At 29.1% G+C, this 14237-nt stretch overlaps 1 protein-coding gene across 1 annotated transcript; it reads left to right on the top strand.

Annotated features, from left to right (window-relative positions):
* Positions 1-9183: 9183 nt before the first annotated feature.
* Positions 9184-13969, top strand: LOC113369701 (the record flags this gene model as incomplete). The annotated part of the gene is made up of 4 exons (XM_026610273.1): positions 9184-9293; positions 9429-9644; positions 13066-13199; positions 13858-13969. Coding segments are annotated over 4 exons (572 nt in total), but the record flags the coding sequence as incomplete, so codon positions are not given.
* Positions 13970-14237: the final 268 nt, after the last annotated feature.

The following is a 14237-nucleotide window of genomic DNA, read 5'->3' on the forward strand; positions in this document are numbered from 1 at the left end:
TTATTACTGTAGTTTGGTGCAGAGATTAATGGTGCATAGCGTTATGACTTGAGACAGAATTTTTTCTATTGCATAAATAAATATTAAATAAACGTTTAGAAATTCCATTATCCGTGGTACTGTGGTAAGAGCACAAGACTCCAGATTTGATACCCCCATCGAAAAACCTTATATCAAGTAGTAGTAGTAGTAATATCTGTTTTATTTGAAAATATAGATCTTAAATACATTTCCAAGAGGTAATAATCCTTCTCTGACATTATCTCATATCAGCAGTATTAGAGAAATTCTAAAAATTCAAAAAATCAAGTTTACATAGCCAAACCATTGGGTATAATACTTCTTATTTACAAAAAATATTACGTATAGTGGATTACTATTTGCATAGTATGTGTAAAACGTGAGCTCGCTCGTAGGTAAGTGGCTAGAACGACTCTACCTGGATCAGGGGTCCCGGGTTCGATTCCGCTTCGAAGAGTTTGTTGTCAAGCAGTAGTGACAACGGTTTTTACTTGGAAATATAGATAGACATATGTTTCCAAGTCAAAACAGCCTTGATACGGCATTGCTGCACCATTAAGTACCACCACTATTACAGTAAATGTAATAATAAAATTCATCACCAAAGATGAGACAATGATGGCAACTGTTTGAGTTGCCATCTATAATAAGACAAACGAAGTTTGTAAGGATTCATCACAACATAGGACCCATGAGTTGTGATCGCTGTTCAAATAAATAAATAAAAAAAATGCAAAACGTAAATATATTTTTGTATCCGCACAATATTCAAACAAAACCTTTACTGGACGTGCCATGACTGTATTTTTCCAATATTTTGTTGAAATGCCGTGATTCTCTATCTCCGTCAGACGATCCGTTGGATGGGCACACACACCATCAGGTTCCGCTTGAATCTCCGGGAATATCGAACAATTCATTTGTTTTTTTTTTTCTCCGGATGTCGCTAGCCTTGACTTTTCTTTCACATATTCAAATCGACTTGAATAAAACCGGTGCAGAAGTGATTTAAAATTTAAGTAATTATATCCTTAATGTATTATATTATGCTTATTATAATGATCCATATAACCTCGTATTAAATTACTTTAAAACGCCAAAATGAATTAGATAAAATTCAGAAATTTATCAGGTAGGTATATAATAGCGCGGCTTGGGTACACAATAGCACAAGAAATATATATATATATATATATATATATATATATATATATATATATATAATAGTATCAACAAGTAGTACCGCACTGGATAGTGAAAACAGACCCCTTAAAAAAATAGACTTTCAATATTAAAAAAGTAGTCTAATTATAAAAACTAATCAATGTTTGAAAAATAAGCAATTCGACTTTGTAGCAATGACTACTAATTTTTATGCTCGTGTTCAAATCTTGACAATATGTTTTTTTTTTTCATTCTACTTAATTTTATTTTTGTCTTGTATAGATTTATTATATAAATTTCTCAAATATAAATAGATCTGATTTTTAGACAAAATATTTTGTCTTAGTTCAGTTATATTTTTCTTTACAGGTATAGCCTATCAACGCTAGTATAGGGTATGGTGCGCTGACTGAAAGCAATAATGTGAACTTGTTCAAACATACTTACTACCTTATTCTCCCTATGATTTGAAATAAAAAGTCTTTTAAAACTAAAAAAACTAACCTTATTCTCCCTTTGGATCCTATTTCAAAATCAGTATAGTTATTTGTTATGACGACTGTCACTACCGTATACTGGCACAACCGTACCCAGCCTCCTCCACTTTTATATACTAAAGTATAAATAATTCTGACTAGAATTTCAGGACATCGATACATTGTAATATTTTGACCGATTAGTTAAATGTTAACTGTAAGTTAACATTTTAATTGATTTTGATTTTGACTGTCCTGACTGAGCTTGTGTCCTGCGACACTCTTTTGTCTAATTGTTGCCCTTTTTTGTCTAATTTGATTTTATGACTAATCTTTCGTATTTGAAGACAGCATTTCAGTATTTCCACGTAAACGAATGTTCAAGTTTCCATTTAATTTACTATTCTACCGGCTAAATGGTATATTAACAAAATTATTGCTGATCAAAGATGGTGGCACAACCGTGCCTTGACTCCCTTTTTATGCGCATATACACTAGTACTACGTGACAATAGTACTACGCGTATACATAATACAACAGTACTATTTGGGTAGGTACTACGAGGTTACATAATAGTACTACGCACGTATATATTAGTCCTTTGTTTGTATATACATAATACTATACGTGAGCATATAACAGTTCTACGTGAGTATATAATACTATACGTGAGTCAAGAACTCAACTATAGTGCTACGTCTATACATAGTACTAAGAGTGTACATAATAGTACTGCGTGAGTATAAGACTACATGTATGTATAATGGAACTATACTCGTATGTGCATACAATAATTCTTCGTAAAAAATATGTTCTGAATATACATACCAGTGTCAAAATTTCGAAATTTTTCAAAATATATAAATTTATGAAATTTTTAAAAAGAATTTATTCTGTTCAGTTTAGACTTCTTTGTTCATATACATGTACATGTTAGCGTATTTTTATATTCTCGTTTAGAAAAAAATCTGCAACTATTCTTGATACAAAATAGTGATTGTACATATTCAGAGCATTTCACAAACATTTAAACCATTGTCTGATATATTCTTTGATAAGAAAATCTAACGTGATATGGCCGTATATACACTTTTTTTTTTCAAATGAAACGCCGAGATCACTAGACCGTTTCTATGTTCGTTTGTGAGTTCGCCGCTCTATTTATTCGCTTTCACAGACATTAGATCAAGAACACATGGAAAGCATTTCGATGTATAAAAGATACATCATTTAATCAATAATTTGTTTTACCACACCAAATGTGTTTATTGCGAACACTGAAATTTGTTTAAGTAGACCTTATATTAATTGCTGTTTTGTGATAGTTGTCACACTTTTTATGGTCTATTGGTATAAATGTTAGATTTCAGCAAACTCCATGAAAAAGACTCCATAAGCATAATTCGGAGTAAATCATTTCATATCAAATATGTCATATTTCCTGCATTCTGTCAGTGATAATTTATTACCAAGTGTCTACTCGAAAGAGCTGAAGAAAAAATTGGCTTCTTATATATAATCTTGCTGGGTTATAAACAGGGAAATATAGAACAGGGCAGTAATTAAAAAAAAAGCAATCATTAAATTAGTATAATAAAATTTATAAAACTAGTGTAAAAAATCGATTTAAGCAATAATATTTCATTATTTATTTGATCTCCCTACTTTTCTGTCTACTTTTATTTCCGGCTACTTGTTTACCCCTCATCTGTTCACTTGTCTACTTGTCCACCTATTTATCGGTCTACGTAACGACCTGTTTATCTGTCTACCTGTTAACCTGACTACTTGTCTGCTTGTATACCAGCTTATCTTTCTATTAGTTTTTCTACTAAAATAAATTTTATTTAAAATTTTAAATTCAGAATTAGCGGTTCTGTTTCAAATAGAAACAGTTATTTTTTAAAGCTACAAAAATTAATTTCATTTAAAGAAATTCAATTAATTATATGCAAACGATGATACATTTAAAATAAATACTTTACCATTAGAGAAATTATTATCACTAATAAAAATGAATTAATTTATAAAACTATGCACGACATATTGGCACGCGTTCTATTGCATGTCTTGTCTTACTTTCATTATTAACAATTATAACTGAGACCACTTTGTATAAAAATTAATTCCTTTGGTTAAGTTATGTTTTCACTTCAAATAAAACAAACTAAGATGCCAAATTCATAGGCTATGGACAGAACTTTGTTATAAATAAAAAAATGACAAAACACTAGGTGTGAGAGGCATTTGCTTTGTAGCAAGTAGCATGATCTTCCTGACACGTGTAAATACTTACTCAATCACTAAGAATTGAGATTTACATATTTAACATATATAAGTTTTGTGTTAAATAGCTATGAAATTTACAAGTTTTCGCTTTCAACAAAAACTATCATCAAAGCAATATACATTTTAGGATGTTTGTTAATTACAAAAGAACGGCCTGACCGAAATTTACCAAAAATGAATCAGCATGATTCCCAACTGATTTCTTTCGATCAGGTTTTGAATATTTAATATCGGTTCAGGATTATTTTGCTAAACCTACACAAAATATTTTGCTTTTTTTCTACTTGTGAAGAAACGGTTCATCCGATGGTCTCGGAAAACTTCAATCATCGAGAGTCCTTATCCAGCTTCATCAAATGTTTTTAAAATTATAGAAATAGATGCACAAACACACATACATATTGTTTTCAATTTTGTTGTCAAATGATTTAGAATGACTTGAAATATCGAGAAAGTATAAAATTCGGAAATCAAATTTTCCGGCAAGTACAAACTCCTTTGAGAAATTAATACAGGTCTTCTTACAATTTTGGCGCATAAATTGATTATTAATATTATGGCACTTTATGTATTTCGAGCAAATCATGTTACAATAAGCAAGTTGAATATTTTTTTTCTTTTCGTATGATAGAAACGTTCCTCAAAGGTCATTTGAAATTTGGATGAATATATTAGATGTTAATCTATTCAAATTATTTCAACAAATTGATACATCAATTGAAGAATTGAAATTTACCATAAATCGCCACCGAGATTAAAAAATCATACATATGCAAAATGGTTTCGTCACACAGGTTATTTCACGTGTCATATTTACATCTTTGTGAATTGACCGCATTACTGCATAACAACTTTCTTATTGCGACATCGAAAATTTACGAACATGCTATGAGCCTTTGCGGATATTAATGCATTAAATAAATTAACTGGACTCAGTGATTGTTTGCAGGGTTCCACACTCAAAGAGTAATTCGATTTATTCGCTCGGTCTATTCGCCCGTCCGTTCACCAGGAGGCATCCCATTTCGATAATTCAATGTTCGATTTCCAAAATAAAAATAATCAATCATCAATATAAATTTATCAATGTGTAATAACAATTGTTTTAGATATTTAAAATAATTATTATAAATGCTGTAAAATTCATCATCGTATTCGGTAGATCTAATATAAGTGCTTATCTTTGGGCGACCACTTTTATCTATGTTCATCTACAAGAACTTAAGAGTTAAGAGTGATTGGACCTAAAACAGAGGTCCCGGGTTCGATACCCACTTCGAGCAGCCTGTTGTCAGGCAGCATTGACAGCTATTTTCTCTTGGAAATATAGATAGTAATATGTTTCCAAGTGAAAATAGCCCTTTACCCGGAATTGCTGCACCAATAAAAATATTCGCCCTATTACAGAAATTGTAATAATAATATATCATATAGAGATGTGACAACTGATTGGGTTGCCATCTGTAAAACAGACTAGAATTAAGTCAAATCAGCACAACAGCTTATGGGACTATTGGGTTCTGATTGTTGTTCAAAAAATAATTTAATGAATTATAAAAAAAATCTACAAGAACGAAAACAAAGTAATCAAAACCTAGTCGACGCAAGCAATATGCATTTTGAATCACTCTAATCAAATGCGCAGTTCTCTCAAAAATTGCTATTCTTTGAACTTTTAGCTCCGAAACCGCTGGACCTACCTTCACAAAATGAAATCAATTGTTCACTTATTCGATACGATGTTTTGTGAATCATTCTAATCAGATGTGCTTTTCTCTCAAAAACTGATTGTTTTTGCACTTTTTGCTCTATATCCCCGAAACGGGTGGACCTGCCTTTGCCAAATACTAATCAACATGTTTCCTGTCAATACCAATCGAATGTTTTTTGAATCATTCAAATCGGTTGATCCATGGTCCCGATATCGTGGACGAAAAATTGTATCCAAAACATAGCACATACACATATGCTATATATTTTTTGTAAGGTATCCCAAAATGTTCAGAAAACACTGAAACGTAAAGATATTAAAGAAAATTCATTTTGGATTTTTTTGCTTTTACTATAACTTACTCTACGGAAAGTTAATAATCGACTTAATAAATAAAATCGACTTTTAAAATAATAAATAATATTTGATTTATATATAAATCTTTTATTTTACTTCTATTATTATTATCATTTTATTATTATTATGTTTTTAATTATTTAAATTTCAATAGCATATTATATTTTTAGTTATTTTATTTTTTTGTGTGTTTGATTCTACATATTTTTATGAATTTTTGTTTTTAATTTTGTATTTATTAATCTTGCCTGGCGTTTCAATGGTAATTGTATTTTAATCAAAATTATCTATTACTACTAGATGTTTTAATAGCAGATTGAAACAAAATGTTTAACAAAAATTGAAATTTAAGGAAAAAAAAAAATCAAATCAATAATAAGATTAATTTTCATAATTAAAAAGTTCTATAAGTGAAAAATTCCTATTTAACTTCCATTACATTATTAAGAAATTATGATAGAATCTAGAATAGTCAGTATCATAGTTAATATTTGAAAAAATAAAAATATGTGCAATGGGTACTGTTATGATTGGTTTATTTTTGTCTTTCAAAATAAAGGATTTGATACTTTAAATAAGTTTGCGTACAACTACAAATAGATAAGTTTCAAGTTTTGAAGCGTACAAAAATTAATTTTAATTGCAATAGAGCGATTTTGCAATTAATAATGGCAATAGAGCGACGGACGAGTGAGGTTCATTCTAAACTTTTTTTTTTTTGAAGAAAGTGGGGTTTCGAATGTTTGTTCGAATGTTATAATATTGTAATAATATTTATTTATTATTTAAAAATGCAATAATTTGCCCATGCCGATCCCACTTGTTTCTGTATTTCGAACCTATGTCAAACGCGGAAGTACCAATAACTGGTCCCAAGTGATTGTAATGAAGGTTATATTTCCACACAGGCCTTTAACGTCACGAGAAAGGAATTAATATTATTTATTTAAATACTTTCAATCAAGAGTTATATATAAATAGAGAGAAATTAATAATATTTTCAATGTCAAATTTAAGGTTTAGAAAAAACAGAGAAAAATCAATTATAATATGCAAGATTTTTAATGGATATCATCGACTTGCTTATAATGTTTTCTAAATCAATTATTTTGATTTAACTTTCAAAATAACAGCTAAAACAAATAAAGGATTTGTGAAACTTTAGGGTAGAAGAAGTTAATATTGTTATTAATAAATATAAAAAACAAGTTTAAGTGGCAATTTTGCCTAAGGCAAGCTACGTGAACTTCCCGACGTGTTTAAATAATTGAGTTAATAAGAAAGCAATATATTAATTTATGAGTTATTTATAAGTATACCAACATTATATTGCAAATAACCATTGCAGATCATTCAATTTTGCACAAAGTTTACAAACATGTTACTTATTTTTGACAAGTGGTTTATGAATTACACAGAGTATTTATTAAAAGCGCGGCCGAATAATCCAAACAAATATTATTTTTAACTTCCCGAAGGAGAAGTTTGTTTCCATAAAAAAATTCGATTCGCTAATTTTATGTTTTCTCGACGTTTCAAGCCATTCTAAATCGAATGAGATCAAATTTGGCAAAAGTATGTGTGTGTGTATGTGTGTGCGTGTATGTGTGTGCGTGTATGTGTGTGCGTGTATGTGTGTGCGTGTATGTGTGTGCGTGTATGTGTGTGCGTGTATGTGAACAGATTTTTTGCCGTAAATCGACGTTTTCTTAAAAACGGCTGGACCGATTTAAAAAATTTAAAAGCCATTCGATGTATCTCGGTGAGGACTATTGTTTGTCCGTTTTGTGAAACGATCTGCCGAGCCGTTTCTTTGTAATTTGAAAAAGAGTGTTAAACTTTTCGTGCACATTTAAGCTCATTCTCTCGAATCGATTTTAGAAAATCAAAAACTATTCGAAAGATATTTGTTGGGAATAATACTGATTAGTTTTAGGTGAAAATCTACCGAGCCGTTTTCTTATAATTAACTGTTGAAAAAAAAATTTAAGCCGATTTTCATGAAACTTTCTTTGGCGATGTATATCATAGTCTTAAAGAACTTACTGGAATATAACGGCCTTACGACAAGTAGTTTAATTTTAAAAATTCATCAAAGTTTGAGAAAATAAGTAGTATTGTTGACGTTTGTTAAAATTAAAATTAGATGATTTACTTGGTATTACTTGGTCTTAATGAACATACTAAACCATTAACGTCCTACAAAAACTGGTTCAATTATAAAAATTATTGATTTGTGAAAATTTGTTTTTAGAAAATACTCCGAGTTAACGTGTTCGTTCGTTTTCAATTATGTGTAATAAATTCACTCGGAATAGTTCTAATCACTCATAAATTAAATCGTTTATTATTGATTAAGTCGATTATTTACACATATCGGGAAGTTCATGTAACTTGCCTCAAGGCTATTTTTTTTAGTTAAACAGCTTGTCTCTAATACTTTAGATTAAGACCAGGAATTCTATAACCATACAAAGATTTATTCAAATTACTAAAAAAAATAACGACAAATTTCTATTCGATTCGCAAATATCTTTCAAACAGTTTTTGAATTTCTGAAATCGCTTTAGGATTTTTGGCAGAAACGTTGACGAATTTTTACGCACTTTTCTGCTAATTATGGAGAAAGGGCTTGGTCGATCGTCGTGCAAAATTGATAGACGCTAACAAGTTACATCGAATAACGAATTTTTTTAAATTTGTGCAGTCATTTTTGAGAAAACGTCGACAAACCCTCAAAAATCAGCTCACAAATAGTTTTTTCAATTTGGTCGGGATATTGAAATTTATCACTAATTACAAATACTTTCATATTTGTAATTAGCATACATATAAGAAAAATTTACGTTGAATGTCTTTCATTTACAGATAAAAAACCTAATGTGACAAAAATCCGTTAAATACTATGAAATTTAATGGACATCACAAGCATGCATGTAATCTTTCTTATGTCAATTCTTTCTAAATTAAATAATCACTTATAAAACAAAATTTTTGTATCTCTTTAAAAAAGTGAAAAGGAAAGGGAGATAATCAATATATCGAGTTAAAAGAAAATGCTAATATTTTACAACAAATAAACAATATTAAGATAGATCTTTGCGGGCTATCATCAATTACGATAAGATTATCAATTATATTAAACTTATTTTTTTCTCTTTCAGTATTAATCACTTGTCTACACTTATGCACAGCAGCCAAAAGTTTTATAAAATCTACAACGACCACCACTACAACAACAACCGAAATTTCTACAGATGCTGAAAATGATGAGGTAAATTCCAATCATTTACTTATAACATAGCTTATAATATATTTCTTCGAATAGTCTTTATAAACACAGTCATCAGTTACTTTAACACAATTGTTTTGGCGTATTTCAAAATGTTAAAACTTATTACCATTACAGCAAACAACAGTTGCACCATCAAGTTCGACGAAGCCGCCACTTACAGGTATTCCACAAATTGATTATATCTGGGATCCAAATCTTCCACGTGAGTTAAATGGTTATAATCTGACTGATTATCCATTCCTGGTGACAACTCCTCCCAGTGAACAGATCTCATTTAAATGTAATGGCCTTCACGACGGATTTTATGCTAGCGTCGCATATAAATGTCAGGTAACTAATAAATCAATAAATAAAATTATTGTTCAAATATGAAATGTATACGTTTTTAGTATATCAATCTACAACTGCTATATAAATTGTAAAAGATTATATGTTCTATTTATGAGACTTGGACTAAAAATGAATAAATGTTGCCAATGACTCCTTAAAGACAGCAGGAGATTATACGTGACAACATCAATTTCAGTCTTTATTATGGATTTTATCCTCAAGAAGTCTAGTCGCAAGAAATCGGCCATCGGCCAAGTCTCACCTATCAAATCTGCCTTCGTGATCGTATTTTCTAATCAGTAGTTGTGCAAAGACGATTTTCTGGTAGCGACTCACTCTTGCATCAAAGTGGTGATTTATAGATCATTTGACAATTAATTTTATAGTGTTTTTTCAAATATTGAAAATTCCAAATTTGATAACCCAAAATTATGTGACGATATACAGTGTGTCGACCCTTGCGTCAACATTTATCACTCTGATAAGTTATTGAGAATTCTAATTTGTTATTGTAATTTTCAGTTATTTGAAAGCGTATTTTTTATTATTATACATTTCTATTGATAATGATTAAAAAGTCTTGAAATATGAGTATATAATATTATATATTTATTTTTTTCTTAATTTTTTATTTGACCTCACTTACCCTGAGCATTTAGCCACCTACAACATTTTTATTTATTTACATTCTAATTTTTAGATCATTTTCAATCTATTTATGTATGCTATTCTATATTCTTCTCAATTTTTCTTTTTCTTATTTTCTTCAATTCTTGCTTTTTTTCAAATTTCTAATTCTATTTAACTTTCAGCTTCATTTCATTTTTTTTCTTCATTCTCAAGTTCCAATATTCCTCTACTTACTCCTAATTCAACTCAACTATTCGAATTCTGTTATTCCGATTTTTCTTAATTTTTTTTATTCAAATTCTATTTAACAAATACAATTTTTATTTGATTTCAAATTAACTACATATATTTCTTTCATAAATTCTAAGTCATTGACAGGATTTGATCCGAAGACAAATATGAGTTGTGTCAGGTCCGTTCAGTAGCTGTTAACGATGAAACAATCTAAATAATTTTCTAAATCGTTGTTTTGTGCTTAAAGGAAGCAAAACAAGAACACAAAAATAAACCACTCTATAATTGTCCTATGGAACAAGGAAAAAGATCAGATATTTAAGTGTACAATATATTTTTCTGTTGTAATCTAACCCTTACAACAAACAAAGGTTCGAAACTTTATAAATGAACTAAATAATTATATTAATGTATAATTTTTTGAAACTGCAGACAGAATTATTGACCTAGTTTAGTACTTGATAATATCAAGTAATATTTTACCCGTTCCACTGATCGATCACGATTTGTTTGCATTCCTTGCGTGTGTTTACTTATTTTTATAGTAAGTGGATGGTCGATATAAATTATTTATTATTTTTAATATATATATATATATATATATATATATATACAGGGCCGGTCCTGCCTTGCATGCAATGCATGCAAAAAATGCGGGCGCACGCCTTAGGGGGCGCCAAAACGAGATTCGGAAATGAAATTTATAATATATTGTTCACTTTTTTTATATAAAATCTAGAATACTTAATAGATTTTAATTAACAATCTAACTTAATGGATACGTAGACAAAAAAAGCATATTCAGTTTGCAATGTCATATCAGTAGAAACAATTCATTACTCTGCAAATTAGTAAATTATTGCTCTGCTTATTGTTTAATGTACTTATTAAATTCTTCTCGTTTGAAGTTAATGTGGATTTTTTTTTAAAACAACAATCCGATATTCTGAATTAGATGGGAAAGTAAATATGAATACAATTCGGTCCAATAATATGAATACAATAAGAAGTTTACGATGCAATTTTGGATATTGTAAATAATAAAAAAAAAATCTGTTTATGCTTCAAAATCTGTTAATATGTTAAAAATACTTGAAAATGTAAAATATTTGATTATGGTCAACCCGCAAATCGCTTCGATTTTCTAAATAAAATTAGAATCAATGTATTTTATAAGCTTTTAGATTATATTTATTTTTTTGTGTACTAAATCCAGAATGAGAATTAACCCCTTCGACTCGGATGCCGAAAATTCGCGAGTGGAAAGTGTTAAAAATCAAATTAAAGAATTTACGTAAATATTTATATAATTTTAATAATAAGTGTTAAAACAGTTAAAATTATTGGCGGGGGGGGGGCGCTAGAACAAATCTTGCATGCGGGCGCTGAGGACCCCAGGACCGGCCCTGTATATATATATATATATATATATATATATATATATATATATATAGAGAGAGAGAGAGAGAGAGAGCTTAGCTTTCGTTGTACTCTTTCTTATGTTCACGTTTTATTTTCTTTTCTCTTTTTTTCTGCTTTTTAACATTTTTAATTACAATCTGTCACACTTAGGACATTCAGTAATTGTTTTGACTTTATCATATGGACTTTTGAATGAAGGGCAATCCAGTAGTTATTCAATCCAATTATGACTAATTAACTATACTCAAAGTATTTGCTGACATTTTTATTATATATATGCATATATAATACCTCAAGTGGAAGGGATTTATAATCTCAAGTGGAAATTTGACATCCAAATTGCCTAATGTCGGGCTTTGGCGGTAGCGGGAATCGAACCAGCGAACCCAGGATTAGTTGGTGCGAACGTGGTGCTAGCCCACGTTTTATTAGTTTTATAAATATCTTGCCATTTTTTCAATTACAATATCTGTTATAACTGCTAAATAGTAACATAAGTGACTAATAACATAAATATAAATAAAATAGAGTACAAAATAATGGTTAGTATTTTCATCAGAATGATATCCGTATTATGAATCTTGCCATGTAATAATGATATTTTAAATAATAATGAAGATAAGATTATCTGTCTAATCTGGTCATGAAAGTAAATCACCATTACTTCAATTTATAGAAATTTCCAAGTATTAATAAGTCGACATCACTGCTACCTAATATATCAAAATCAAATAAAAAACTTTGGTTAACATTTCTTGTTACCGCTAAACAATTTTTTTCTATAATTTGATGATTTTTTTTTTAAATTGCATTCCAAATAACCTTGCCTTCCAGATTTGGCCCATAGTTCTACTAGCTTTTTGTTAACTTGAAATAACTCCTTATATATACTGATTGTTTTAAAAACTAAAAAAAATGAAATGACTAAATAAATCTTGAGGAATACCAGTTGTTAAATGGAGTTCAATTTATTGCAATAAATTATTTTCTTAATTGGTTTGACTGACAGAGTAATGTGATTATACATAATATATATATATATATATATATATATATATATATATATATATTTCGACGTTGAAACACATATATATATATATATATATATATATATAAACATTTATTTTAATTTCAGCTATACCACCACTGCCTGTATGGAACGCGTTACGACTTTCTATGTGCAAATTTCACAGCATTTGACCAAAAAACATTCATATGTCATTTTGCTTCAGAAGTAGACTGTGCTAATTCACACAAATATTGGGGCAGGTAAATTCTCTGTCGTTCTTAATTTTTAATATATACCTAACGGATAATTAATGTTTTTATAAGTAAATAGCTGCAGTTACTGAATTTATAAGAATCCCTTTTGACTGCACTAAAATTGAATTATCACAATAAAAAATATGAACAATATTCATATATATATATGTATATATATATATATATATATATATATATATATGTGTGTGAGTGTGTGTGTGTATGGTATATCTTGGTAAACACAATACATTGGTTTATACAATTCGCATATTAAATGTCAAATTGCGAAATACTAGCTCACCATTTGAAATTATCAGTTATCATTAAATTTGCCAGTAATATTTCTAAGAATGAATCTAGTATATCAATTATACATAAATGTATCAATTATACATAAATGTAAACAAAACAAGATTTAAAAGTATCTAAAATACATTTTTGTATTCCTTTATCAACACAACATCAATTAGAATTAACCTGAAATATACAAATTGCTTCCATCGTTATTTAATAATGTAAAATCAAAAATCATAGTACAGTCAAATAGGTTTTCTCTTCCAACTAACACAAATTATAACTAATTAAACTAACTCAAATAATAAAGGCTTTGTGTAAAAACTATTTTTGCATACTAAAAGTTTAAAAATTGCATTAATCTATTAAGAAATGATGCGTTGTATAAGGCAACAACCACAACATCTACAACGACGACAACTACTCCGGCTCTGCAACGCAACCTGCTCCAAGACCAAATAGTCGAAGGCGAAGACCGCTAAGGTGGAGGTGGTTTTATTATAAGAAAATTTTATTTTCAAAGATAGGATAGATTCTTATTTTATTATATTAAATAATAATTTATCGAATTGAGAGTCTAGCTATGTATAAGAATAGATATATAGTTGTGGAACAGATGTAGATGCTGATTTTAGAATATATTTGAAGACTGTTTTCATCTGTTTTCAAAACTTTTTCCTTCATATTATTACTACTACTAAAATCTATAAACCTTGTATATTGTGAATTCTGATTTGAATTTCTAATTTT

This window comes from Ctenocephalides felis, unplaced genomic scaffold (genome assembly GCF_003426905.1).
Source record: "Ctenocephalides felis isolate EL2017-DRISC unplaced genomic scaffold, ASM342690v1 CF-g0.4_SCAFFOLD_01450, whole genome shotgun sequence".
In the NCBI taxonomy this organism is placed as follows: Eukaryota; Metazoa; Arthropoda; class Insecta; order Siphonaptera; family Pulicidae; genus Ctenocephalides; species Ctenocephalides felis.